Source organism: Crocuta crocuta, unplaced genomic scaffold (assembly GCF_008692635.1).
Source record: "Crocuta crocuta isolate KB4526 unplaced genomic scaffold, BGI_CrCroc_1.0 scaffold108, whole genome shotgun sequence".
NCBI classification, from domain to species: domain Eukaryota; kingdom Metazoa; phylum Chordata; class Mammalia; order Carnivora; family Hyaenidae; genus Crocuta; species Crocuta crocuta.
The window spans coordinates 2556444-2568707 of NW_027532825.1; the positions used below are offsets into that span (position 1 = coordinate 2556444).

The 12264-nt window shown below is 48.1% G+C and overlaps 1 protein-coding gene across 1 annotated transcript in view; it reads left to right on the forward strand.

Moving 5' to 3' along the window:
- The window catches only part of COBL (cordon-bleu WH2 repeat protein), a 159960-nt gene that overhangs the window by 17500 nt on the left and 130196 nt on the right, over window positions 1–12264 (forward strand). The window contains exons 7-9 of the mRNA XM_077781151.1: window positions 206–277; window positions 756–816; window positions 9749–9952. Of these exons, the coding sequence (XP_077637277.1) occupies window positions 206–277; window positions 756–816; window positions 9749–9952 (337 nt within the window). The remainder of the gene's footprint in view (window positions 1–205; window positions 278–755; window positions 817–9748; window positions 9953–12264) is intronic.

Below are 12264 nucleotides of genomic sequence, written 5' to 3' on the forward strand. Positions count from 1 at the left end.
CACCTGACCTCAGCGTCCGCCGCTCTGACAAGAGACACCCAGCAGAGCGCCCTTTGGACTCTGCCCCGCGGGAATCAAAGTAGAGAGAGGTGGGGGGGGGTCCCTTTTCGTCCCGGGCTCCTCCGAGCTGGCCGGGCGCCGTGTGGTTAGGTTTTAAATCGGCCGTCTGGACTCCGGCCCTGGAATTTGCACTTGCCGGGCCCAGATGGTGCCAGCCGGGCAGCCCGTGGCGTCCTGCAGGGCCTGACGTTCAGGGAGCAGAGCTCGGAGTTCCGGGGTGGGCGCAAGCTAAAGCCGCGGGGACTTCCCATCGACAAGCTTTGAAACGCCACAGGTGTTTTTAAATATATAATTTGTTTTGTGGTCGCTGCTGGGGCGCACCCAGTCTCTTTCACCCGGAGGGCGTGGAGGGAGGGGGGCTGTTTGCTCAGTGATTCATGCCCCAGGGTTCGTGGGAGCCGCCCGCCTCCCCGGGCGGTGGCGGCGTCTGTGTGCCAGCCAGCGGGGCGCCCGCCCGGGAGGGGCCCTGCCCTTCTTAACTGCCCACGTGCTCCCTGGGCCGGGGTAGCCCCGACTGCACGGCACCTGCCCAGACCTTCCAGAAAGGAGCAATGACTTGAGGGCGGAGTGAGGAGAGTTGGGTCCGTGTGAACAACACGCTCCTCCCAGCGAGGGGAAGCCGCTGGTAACCTGATCTTGTGACTCTTGAAGGCACTGCACACTCTCAGAGGAGCTTGGGGTGTCTGTCCCCCCAGGTGGCTTCTCCTCTCGGACTGGCATACACTTACATCCTCGAAAAGACCAGCCTGGCCCCAGGTATGGTGGGTGCTCTCTGGGGGGAGGAGGGTTCAAGGGGAGGCAACAGAGACCCTGTCACCGGCCACTCGTGCGCAGGGAAGCTTAATCCAACAGTGTGCCCACCCTCTAGCCCTGCCCTCCAAGGGGTCCCTTTGGAGGGGGGTAATCCATCCTCACCCACCCCCTTTGCCCTAAGCAGCCGTTAGCCTCCCTCCACCCTCATCAGATTTAGCATCTGCCTTCTCGTCCCCTCAGAGTACTCGGCAAATAAACACCTTCAGTGTTAGGGAGTTACACGTGGGGACTGAGGGGTCCCCAGGAAGGAGCCCAATGAGGGGCACAAGAGAGCCCCAACAGTAAGACTGATTTATGCATTGAAACTGATGGAATCACCAGGATGAACATCTAATCTCATTAGGATGAAATTATCGTGTTTGAATTGTGATGAAATACACCGTGAGTGGACTATGCCAACCGTTTTTCAGCGTGTGGTCGGTGGTGTTTAAGCCCCGTCGCATCATCGTGCAGTCAGGCTCCCGAACTGTTCATCTTGAAGAACTGAAACCCTCCTCACCAGAACCTCTCCAGCCCCCACCCAGCCCCTAAGCCCCTGGCGTCCTGACCTACCGTAGGGACCTCGAGTACAGGCAGATCCTGCTGTATTGTGTTTCTGTCACCGGCTTTATTCACTCAGCTTAGTGTCCTCAAGGTTCAGTCACGACGTGGCGTGCTTTAGAATTTGTTTCCTTTTGAAGGCTGGATAACATTCCCGAACGTGTGTTTACCACTTTTTGTTAATTCATCCAATAATGGGCACTTTGATTGCTTCCACCTTTTGGCTGTTGTGAATACCACGCTGTGAAGCTGGGTGTATCTTTTCATGTCTCTGCTTTTTTGGGTACATACAGATACCCGTTGTTTTACTGTGCTTTCCTGTGTCGGGCTTCAAAGATACTGCATTCTTTGTAAATCTCACATTTGTGGCGACCCTGCACCAAGAAAATCTCTTGGCGCCATTTTTCCAACAGCATCTGGTCGCTTCAGGTGTCCGTGACCCATTTTGGTAATTCTCGCAATCTTTCAAATTTTCTCATTACAGTAAAACCTTGGGTTGCGAGTAACTTGTTCTGCAAGACAAGCAAACATTTCTAATAAACTTTAACCTGATAATCGAGCAGTCTAGCAATACGAGTTGTACGTGACGCCGAATGTCACATGATCACAACTGAGCCCATGGTTCTTGAAATTTGCTTTGATATACAAGTGCTTTGGATGACAAGAATGTTTCTGGAATGAATTATGCTCACAAACCAAGGTTTTAGCGTGTATTTGTTAGGTTAATCTGGGATCAGAGATCTTTGATGTTACTTATATCATTGTTTGGGGTGCAATAAACCACACCCAGATGAGACGAGATGGTGAACTTAATGGATAAGTGTCGTGTGTGTTGTGACTACTCTGTAGACATCGTTTCGGTCTTTCTCCCTCTCCTCAGACCTCCCTATTCCCCAAGATACAACGATGTTGAAATGAGGCCAGTTAATAACCCTACAATGGCCTCTATATGCTGAAGCAATGGGAAGAGCCACACGCCTCTCAATTTTAATCGAAAGCTAGAAATGATTAAGCTGAGTGAAGAAGGCGTGTCAAAGGCTGAGACAGGTCAGAAGCTAGCTCTCTTGGACAAAGAGTGAGCCATATTGTGAATGCAAAAGCACAGTGCTTGAAGGAAATTAAAAGTGCCACTCCAGTGAGCACACAAGTGACAAGAAAGCAAAACAGCCTTATTGCTGATCCAGAGGGAGTGTTAAAGGTCTGGATAGAAGATCAGACCAGCCTCAACATTCATTCTCTTAAGCCAAAGCCCAGTCCAGAGAAAGGTCCTACCCCTCTTTAGTTCTCTGAAGGCGAGGAAGCTACAGAAGAAAAGTCTGACGCTAACAGAGGTTGGTCATGAGGTTTAAGGAAAGAAGCAAAGTCCATAACCTCGGCACAAGGGGAGGCACAGCTGTAAGCCATCCTGACAGTCTGGCGAAGATCATTAACAAAGGGGGCGCCACTAAACAAATTTTCACTGTAGACGAAACAGCCTTCTGTTGGAAGTAGATGCCATCTAGGACTTCACAGCTAGAGAGAAGCAGTGCCTGCCTTCAAAGGACAGCCTGACTCTCTGGACAGGATCTATTACAGCTGATAACTTGAAGTTGAAGCCAATACTCACTCATTGGCCATTCTGAAAATCCTAGGGGGGGTGCCTGGGTGGCTCAGTCTGTTGAGCATCTGACTTTTGCTCAGGTCATGATCTCATGGTTTGTGGGTTCGAGCCTTGCGTCGGGCTCTGTGCTGACAGCTCAGAGCCTGGAGCCTGCTTCAGATTCTGTCTCCCTCCCTCTCTGCCCCTCCCCTGTTCATGCTGTCTCTCTCTCAGAAATAAATAAAAAGCATTAATAAAAAAATTAAAAAAAAAAAAGAAAATCCTAGGGCCCTTAAGAATTTTGCTAAATGTACTCTGCCTGTGCTCTATAGATGGAATAACAAAGCACAGATGATGGCAATCTGTTTATAACATGGTTTGCTGGATATTTGAACCCCGCTATTGAGACTTACTGCAGAAACAAAAACAAAAGATTCCTTTCAAAATATTACTGCTTATGGATAGTACATCTGGTCACCCAAGAGCTCTGATGAACATGAACCATGAGATCAATGTTGTTTTCATGCGTGCTAACCCAACATCCATTCTGCCTGCCATGATCAAGCCGTAAATTCAAGTTCTTAAGTCTTCTTTCTTATGAAATATATTTCATGAGGCTACAGCTGCCACAGATAGTGATTCCTCTGACACCTCTGAGCAAAGCCAACTGAAAACCTTCTGGAGAGGACTGACTATTCTAGGTGCCATGAGGAACAGCTATGATTCACGGAGAGATGTCGGAATAGCAACACGAGCAGCAGAGTGAAAGAAGTTGATTCCGACCCCATGGATGACTTTGAGGGGTTCCAGACTTCAGGGGAGGAAGACACTGCAGATGTGGCAGAAACAGCAAGAGAAGTGGAATCAGAAGGAGAGGCTGAAGACGGGACTGAACTGAATTACTGAGCCTCATGATGCAACATGAGAACACGGAGCAGCAAAGAAAGTGGTTTCTTGAGATGGAATCCACTCTTGGTGAAGATGCTGTGAAGATTGTCAGAATGACAACAAAGGATTTAGAATATTCCAGAAACTTAGCTAATTGAACAGTGGCAGTATTGAAGATAAAGGATATCAATTTGGAAAGAAGTTGCTCTGTGGGCAAAATGCTCTCAAATGGCATCACATGCTACAGAGAAATCATTCGTGAAAACAAGAGTCAGTTGATGTAGCAAAGTTCATTGTGTTATTTTAAGAAATGGTCACGGCCACCCCCACCTTCAGCAGCCACCACCCTGATTAGTCGGCAGCTGTCAATGTCAAGGCAGGATCCCTTAACAGCAAAAAAGATGGTGACTGAACGCTCAGATGATGGTTAACGTTTTTTAGCAATTACTTTTTAAACTAAGGGATGCACATTGCACTTTTAGGCATAATGCTGTTTGCACACGTAAAGACCACAGTGTGGTGTAAACATAACTTTTCTAAGCATCGGGAAGCCAGACAGTTCATTTGATTGGCTTTATTCTGATGTTTGCTCCGAAGTGGAACACAAACGTATTCCCAGGCCCAGAAGAGGAATTATGGTGGTTCTGTTTTTAATTTTTTGAAGACCTTCCATACCGTTTTCCAAAGGGGTTGCACCAGTTTGCATTCCTACTAACAGTGCACAAAGGTTCCTCTTTCTTTGCATTTTTGCTGACATTGCCTATTTTCTTTCCTTTTTTTTTTCCTTTGGATAGTGGCTATAATATAAAAAATATAATATAATTAATATAATATAATATAATATAATATAATATAATATAATATATGGGGCGCCTGGTTGGCTCAGTCATTTAAGCATCCAGCTCTTGATTTCAGCTCACATCATCATCTCATGGATCATAGGTTTGAGTCCCATGTTGGGCTCCATACTCCTGCTTAGGATTCTCTCTCTCTGCCCCTCTCCTTCTTGTGTGCTCTTTGTCTCCCTCTCTCTCTCTCTCTCTCTCTCAAAATAAATGAATAAACTTAAAAAAATAATAATATAATACAATACTGGTAGTTTGGGATTTGTAATTTTCCGTGATTTAGTACACTAGAACTGGATGTGTCCCACGGCCCAGGCCCCAGTGTCCCTGACAGAACTGCGGTCCAGAAAGAAGATCCAGGCACAGTGGCTCAGATCCTGACGACTCACCCCGGACACACAGGACGATGTCCGAGACTGAGATGCACTGGCCAGTGGGGAGTAGGAGGAGGCCAAGGTCGGACTAGTGCCTCTGCCCATCCCCCCACCCTCTCCCCGGTGCAGGTGCTCAGGATCCCACTGGAGGGCTTTCTGGAGGCTGGGACCGCGGCTGTGTGGGGTTCTGAGCACAGACTGCCATAGCTTTTGGAGAGTAGGTGTCCTCAGTCTACGTGGAGGCTTCTCTCCCCTGCCTGCACTTGCCTCTGCTTGGAAATGTCACTGTCTTCTCAGACCCAGGTCATAGAAAGCCATCTGGTCATCGCCTCCCAGAGCATGTTCTGTGTTGGCCTGCTTTGAGCCTTGCACTAGAGTCAGAGGCTGGGAACCCCAAACTTCATGGGGATCCTCCTCTCGAGGACCCCTCTGCCTTCCTCTGTGGTCACTCTGTCCATGTACCCTCCCCACAAGGTACTTCACCCCTCATTCAGTCTGTCCCCAGAACTGAGCTGTCCTGCTCACTGGTCTGGCCGTCTCCCTCGGGGCTCCCCCCACACGGCTTCCCGCAGCTGCTCCTGCACTTGCTCTGGAAGATCATCAAGGATCCCCACTGGCTATGGATTCTTTAGCTCCTTGGCTCGCTTCCCAACCAGACCCTATTTCCTGCAGCTGGGCCTCTCTCTGAACAAAACAGACTCACTCCCCTTTCTCCATGACCTTGACAAAGATAATCCCCAGGTATTTGCGGGACGCTGTTATTTGGAAGTGCCTGAACACCGTTCCCCAACCAGCAAGATGAGAGGAGCTAATCTCTGCTCCCTTACATGAGCAAATGAGATAAAGCAGGTCTAGGAAAACCACAGCACTCTGCGTCCTGTCGGGCGGTGTCCTCAGCCATAATGCTGGCGTCACTGCTTCTCCTGTGATGCACGTTACAGTCCACCTGTGGAGACATCTTGAGCGGCTGGTCCAGAGAAAGCCCACAGTTGGGAGATGGGAGAGAAGGAGAGGAAGGGAGGGGGAAAGTCCCAGCTGGGGAAAAGTATGTGGTAGGGGGAGGGGAAGAAAAACAAAACTGGACGCCCAGTACTACAGTCTTTGCAGATTTCCCCAACATCATTTCTGCCTAAGATTTTCCAAGTCTTTCCTATCCCTTGTAGGCTGAAACTCTATGTAGTTTTCACCCTTGTCAATGTCATCATCATCATCAGTGTTTGTAAATACCTAACGATATAAGGAGCAGCTTGCTAAATATTGGAGCTATCAGCAGCCTCAGTAAAGCATCTGCTGTCTTCCAGAGATGCTAACTGATGAGGCACCAAGATTGATGCCTGGTCAGATGAATAGCACGGGGACGGGTTGGTGTGTGGAGTGTCAGGCTGGCAATGAGTGGCTTTCTCAGCCCGGGGTCTGTGCGCTCATGGACATGCACAGCTTCTGAAGTGACTCCATCTACGCATCAGGCATTGTGTCTGGTGTGGCAGTGTCTCATGTGCATGCCTCAAAATATGCAGATATTATTCCATGTGATCAAAACACAAAGTCACAGCTTTGTCCACATGCGTGGGTATACTCTGCCAGCTGCCTTCGTCAAATGATACGGAAATAGCTGCTAAAACCACATGCCATTGTGACGTTAGGGAGCCTCTGTTCCAAAGAAGTGTTGCCATCCGGGGTGCCTGGGGTGGCTTAGTGGGTTAATAAGTGCCCAACTCTTGATTTCCACTCAGGTCACGATCTCATAGTTTGTGGGTTCAAGCCCTACATTGGGCTCCGTGCTGATGGTGCAGAGCATGCTTGGGAATCTCTCTCTCCCTCCCTCTCTCTCTCTCTGCCCTTCCCCTGCTTGTGCTCTCTCTCTCTCTCTCTCTCAAAATAAATAAACTTAAAAAAGAAAGAAAGAAAGAAATGCTGCCATCCATTAATATAATCCCGGCTCTTAGGTAATTTGGATTTGATTGATCCGTGGTGGGACTTCGGCACTTGGAAAGCTTCCCGAGTGGTGCTTCTTCTTCTTCTTCTTTTTTTTAATGTTTTTTTATTTCTGAGAGAGAGAGAGAGAGAGCATGAGTCAGAGAGAGAGGGAGACACAGAATCTGAAGCATGCTCCAGGTTCTGAGCTGTCAACACAGAGCCCAACGTGGAGCCTGAACTCACGGACCGTGAGATCATGACCTGAGCCGAGGTCGGCTTAACTGACTGAGCCCCCCAGGCTCCCCTGGGGGAAAGCTGGGGGGTACTGGTAACTTCTTCTGTCTGTCTCCTGCTTCTGCTCTCATGGTGGTGCTGGTTACATTTTGAGTCAGAAGGAATTCAAGGCAGCTTTATTAGTATCCAGAAATAAACAGCTCACTTGGCAAATATATTCATTTCCCCAAAATGATAAAAAAACAAACAAACATACATTTTCCCACCTTTGGGGCTCTGAGCAAGAGCCCCAAAATCTAGCCCTCAATGCAAGATTGATTAATGGAGGACTCCATAACCTACTTGCTGTCTCTCGACTTCACTGTCTGTAAAATGGGTGACATCCATTCTTCCTAATGGGCTAAAGAATGCAGAGGTTGCGATTGCCCAACTCTGTCACTTTATAGTCTTAGCCAGGGGCGCCCACACACCTTGCCAATAAAAGACAAATAACAAGGAATGACAGTAGTGTCTTCTCAGAGTGTTACTGGGCATGGTCGATGTATTAATAATATTCACGGCCCTTTGAGCTGCACAACATGTGCCAACTGCTCCATTTTTATTTCTATAAGTTGAAAGGAACAAAGTATGTAATGGACCAGATAAGGCACAAAAATGCTAAAGATTATGACATAGATGTAAAGTTTCTTGTTTGTTTATTTATTTATTTTAAGTTTTATTTAATTTTGGAGAGAGACAGAGCATGAGCAGGGGAGGGGCAGAGAGAGAGGGAGACACAGAACCCGAAACGGGCTCCCGGCTCTGAGCTGTCAGCACAGAGCCCGACACGGGGCTCGAACTCATGAACCATGAGATCATGACCTGAGCTCAGATCAAGAATCGGACTCTCAACACACGGAGCCACCCAGGCGCCCCAGGTGTAAGGTTTTTAACAAGAAAAAAAGGGAATTAATTCGTGTCTACGTTTCACAATAGAGGATAAGCCTTGAATGTCCCTCCTAATCCCTGTGTTAACCAGGGACATGAATGGCTGTAGTTTGTGGCTTTTTCTGAATCCCATTTGCTATTTTTTCTCCAATTTTAAGTGACTTCTTTTGTTTTACAAACAATACAAACAATTAGGAAGTGCAGAGAAGTGAAAAGAGCCAAAGGCTACCCTACGGTACCCATCACCCAGACATTCTTTAGCGCATCTTTCTGGACCATTGATCACCTATAGCTACAAGGCATAACTCTCTTAAAGATGAAATTTTCCAAAACCGATAACATTTGTTTTTCAGAAACGTCTGTATCAAGCACTGTGGCATATCAAATTATATACCTTTATAGTATATTTAGCTAGTACCAGAATAGGGACACCTGGGTGACTCAGTCAGTTAAGGGTCTGACTTTGACTCAAGTCATGATCTCACAGGTCGTGGGTTTGAGCCCATGTCAAGCTCTGTCCTGACAGAGCGGAGCCTGCTTGGGAGTCTCCCTCTCCTTCTCTCTCTGCTCCACCCCAATCATGCTTTCTCTCCCTATCTCTCTTTAAATAAATAAATAAACTTAAAAAAAAAAACCCTAGTACCAGTGTAACATCGTTTGAAAGTCCCATAGTTTATTGAGACTGTCTCTTACTCACCTGTGGTTTGATTATTTCATGTTTGTTTGCCGTTACACATTATGTCGTGTGGGCACCTCTGAAGGTCCCACCGTGCACTCTTGGGGGGTTATGTCTTAGGACAGATTTCTAGAAACAGAATGACTGTGCCTGACCCTTAGGGCCAGGGCGCCCCAAAAATGATTGTTCTGCAGGCGACTTTAGACCTGTTAGCTCTTGGTGGATCAGCAGAGCATGGCAGGAGTGGGGGGGGGTGGTAAGGTGGGCAGGAGTGGCCCCCGGGGTCAAGCACATCAGATGCGTCTGCTTTCTGTCCCCATTCTGACGCTGATAACCATGGGCCTTCAGGGGAGCTACAGTACTCTCAGACCCCCAGTTTTCTCCGCTGCCAAATAACCTTGAGGGTTGAACAAGGTGACCTTCTTGAGGTTATTATCAGCATGGATCCAGATGCTGAGTGGAGGCTAGCTGTTATAAAATACCCCCGGCCTCTGTAAATAAGTAAGGTCCTTACATATGTCTACATAAGAAGGCTTTGCTGAGGACTGAGAAATGCTTCCAAGAATGATTTGTCAGGCAGGGCACCTGGGTGCCTCACCTGGGGAGGTGTCTGACTCTCGAGCTCCGCTCAGGTCATGATCTCACCACCAGTGAGTTCGAGCCCCATGTCAGGCTCTGCGCTGACAGAGCGGAGCCTGCCTGGGATTCTCTCCCTCCTTCTCCCTGCCCCTTCTCCGCTTACACTCTCTATCTCAGAATAAACAAATGGACTTCTAGAAAATTAAAAACAAAAAAGAAGGATTAGTCAGGAGGAAGACTCCTTGCAGGTGATTGGATTAACTCCGAGGTTGGGAGCCGCCCCTCACCCCCTCTTTCTGTGCTGTCCCTGCTTAAGGAGGAAGATGAAGGCTCGCGCTCCCCCTCCTCCTGGAAAGCCCGCCACCCAGAATGCACAAGGTGGGCAGATGCCTCGCCGAGATGTGTCCCCTGGCCCTCCGCAGAGCCTGCTGCACGTTAAGGAGAACCTGGAGAACAGCTCGGTGGCCGTCACCGTGGTCCTGCCCAGCGGGCTGGAGAAAAAGAGCGTGGTCAGCGGCAGGTAAGGGCAGAGAGGTCCCTGCCATCCAGCCCCGGGGCCCGGGAGAACCGAAAAGTGGATCCTGACAGGCTGCACTCGCTCCCTTGTCAGGCAGGATCTGGGGCCCTGGGGGTACGGATCTGGGCCTTAGTGACAATGTGGAATGACCGTGTGCCACCTGGCCACACCACGGGTCACCTTCCTCCTTAGAGAGCAAGGGCTGCGCAGCTCGGTCCTGGGGGAGGGTGAGCTCGGAGGGGTGGGGGGCGCAGCAGCACCCTGAGTCCGCACCAGCATCCTGGGCACTGAAGTTACACAGCCAGGGAAGCCCTCTGAGTGTCTGCTACCAGTCTGGCCCCTGGAGGTCCAAATACATGCATCAGATTTCCAAATACATCTTCCAGGGCAAGTTTACACTGATGGTTCCAAAACCCAACCCATGGATTTTAAATTTTAATTATTTTTTTAAAATATTTATTCACCCTTGAGAGACAGAGAGAGACAGAGCATGAGCTGAGGAGGGACAGAGAGAGAGGGAGACACAGAATCCGAAGCAGGCTCCGGGCTCTGAGCTGTCAGCACAGAGCCTGACGCGGAGCTTGAACCCACGAACTGTGAGATCATGACCTGAGCCAAAGTCAGATGCCCAACCCACCAAGCCATCCAGGTGCCCCATGGATTTTAGATTTAAAGCAAACAGTTTCCAGCACCAAGATGCTCACCTGTATCCTTGGTGAGATCTGATCTGCCCAGGGATGTGCTTGAGGTCAAGGTCAAGTGCCCTTTCTTCCCACGTCAGCCACAAAAGGCAAAAGAGAGAGACTGGCAAAGCTTCCTGGGATCATAGTATTAAGAATTTGGGTACCGATAGAATTTCTGATTTTTCTTCAAAATATCACATTGATCAATTTTGTGCTACTATTGTTGTTACTGATAACTCTGTCTATAATAACACATTTTAGCAGAGTCACGGGAACACAGGCGTTAAATATCAGCGTTCATACAGTTTTCGTGATAGAGTGTGATGCAGTAACCAAGTATGGAAACTTTCAACCGTAAAGAGAGATTTGTCTAATGCCGAGGCAGAAGTGAATAGAAGTCATAGTTCTCGGAAAACAAGGAGAACAAGAAGTGATTGAACATATTTCAATCCTTTGACGCTCAGATACACTTTTGAAAATGGATAATAGTGGAAATCACGTCACTATGGGTGGCTTTTATTCTTGGAAATGCATTGAAAACAGCAATGGAACACTTTTTTTTTTTTTAAGTTTATTTACTTAGAGAGAGTGCTCGAGTGAGCCGGTGGGTAAGGAGCAGAGCGGGGAGGGCAGGGGTGGAGGAGGGAGAGAGACAAACAGGGAGAGAGAATCCCAAGCAGGCTCCACACTGTCAGTGCAGAGCCCAATGTGGGGCTCAAGCCCATGAACCACGAGATCATGACCTGAGCCAAAATCAAGAGTCAGATGCTTAACCCACTGAGCCACCCAGGCACCCCTGGATCACTTGTACTTTAAAATGTCAGTATTTAGGGGTCATCTGGCTGGCTCAATCGGTTGAGTCTCTGACTTCAGCTCAGATCATGATCTCATGGTTCATGGGTTCAAGCCACATGTTGGGCTCTGTGTTGACAGCTCAGAGCCTGGAGCTGCTTCAGAGTCTGTGTCTCCCTCTGCCTCTGCCCTTCCCCTGCTTGCTCTCTCTCTCAAAAATACATAAACATTAAAAAATTTAAAAAGAAGCTGTGAATGTTTACGGTGTCCTACCCTATGAGTCTGTAGTTAAGTGTATAACTACAGATTGGTGTGTGTGTGTGTGTGTGTGTGTGTGTGTGTGTGTGTGTGTGTACTTTTCACGTGAAACCTCAGCCCCTATCAATCCACTTACGGATTTTTTAGGAAAGTGGCCTCGTGAGTCCTGCTTCGACACCCTCATACGTGGGGCCAGTTTTGCAAATGCATGCATAGCAGCAGGATGCCTGCCAGAGAAGCCAAAATATATTTTGAATAATAAATATTTTTATTATTAAAAATAAATTTTTTAATTAAAAAGTTTAATTAAAAAGAAAATTAAAAGAAAATAAGCCATTTTCTTTTTCTTTATATTTAAATTTTTTTTTTCATGTTTATTTTTGAGAGGGAGAGAGGCAGGGTGAGAGGAGGCAGAAAGAGAGGGAAACACAGAATCTGAAACACAGAGTCTAAAGCACAGAATCTGAGCTGTCAGCACAGAGCCTGACGTGGGACTCGAACCCATGAACCGTGAGATCATGACCTGAGCTGAAGTCGGACGCCTAACCAACTGAGCCCCCCCAGGCGCCCCTTTTTCTTATG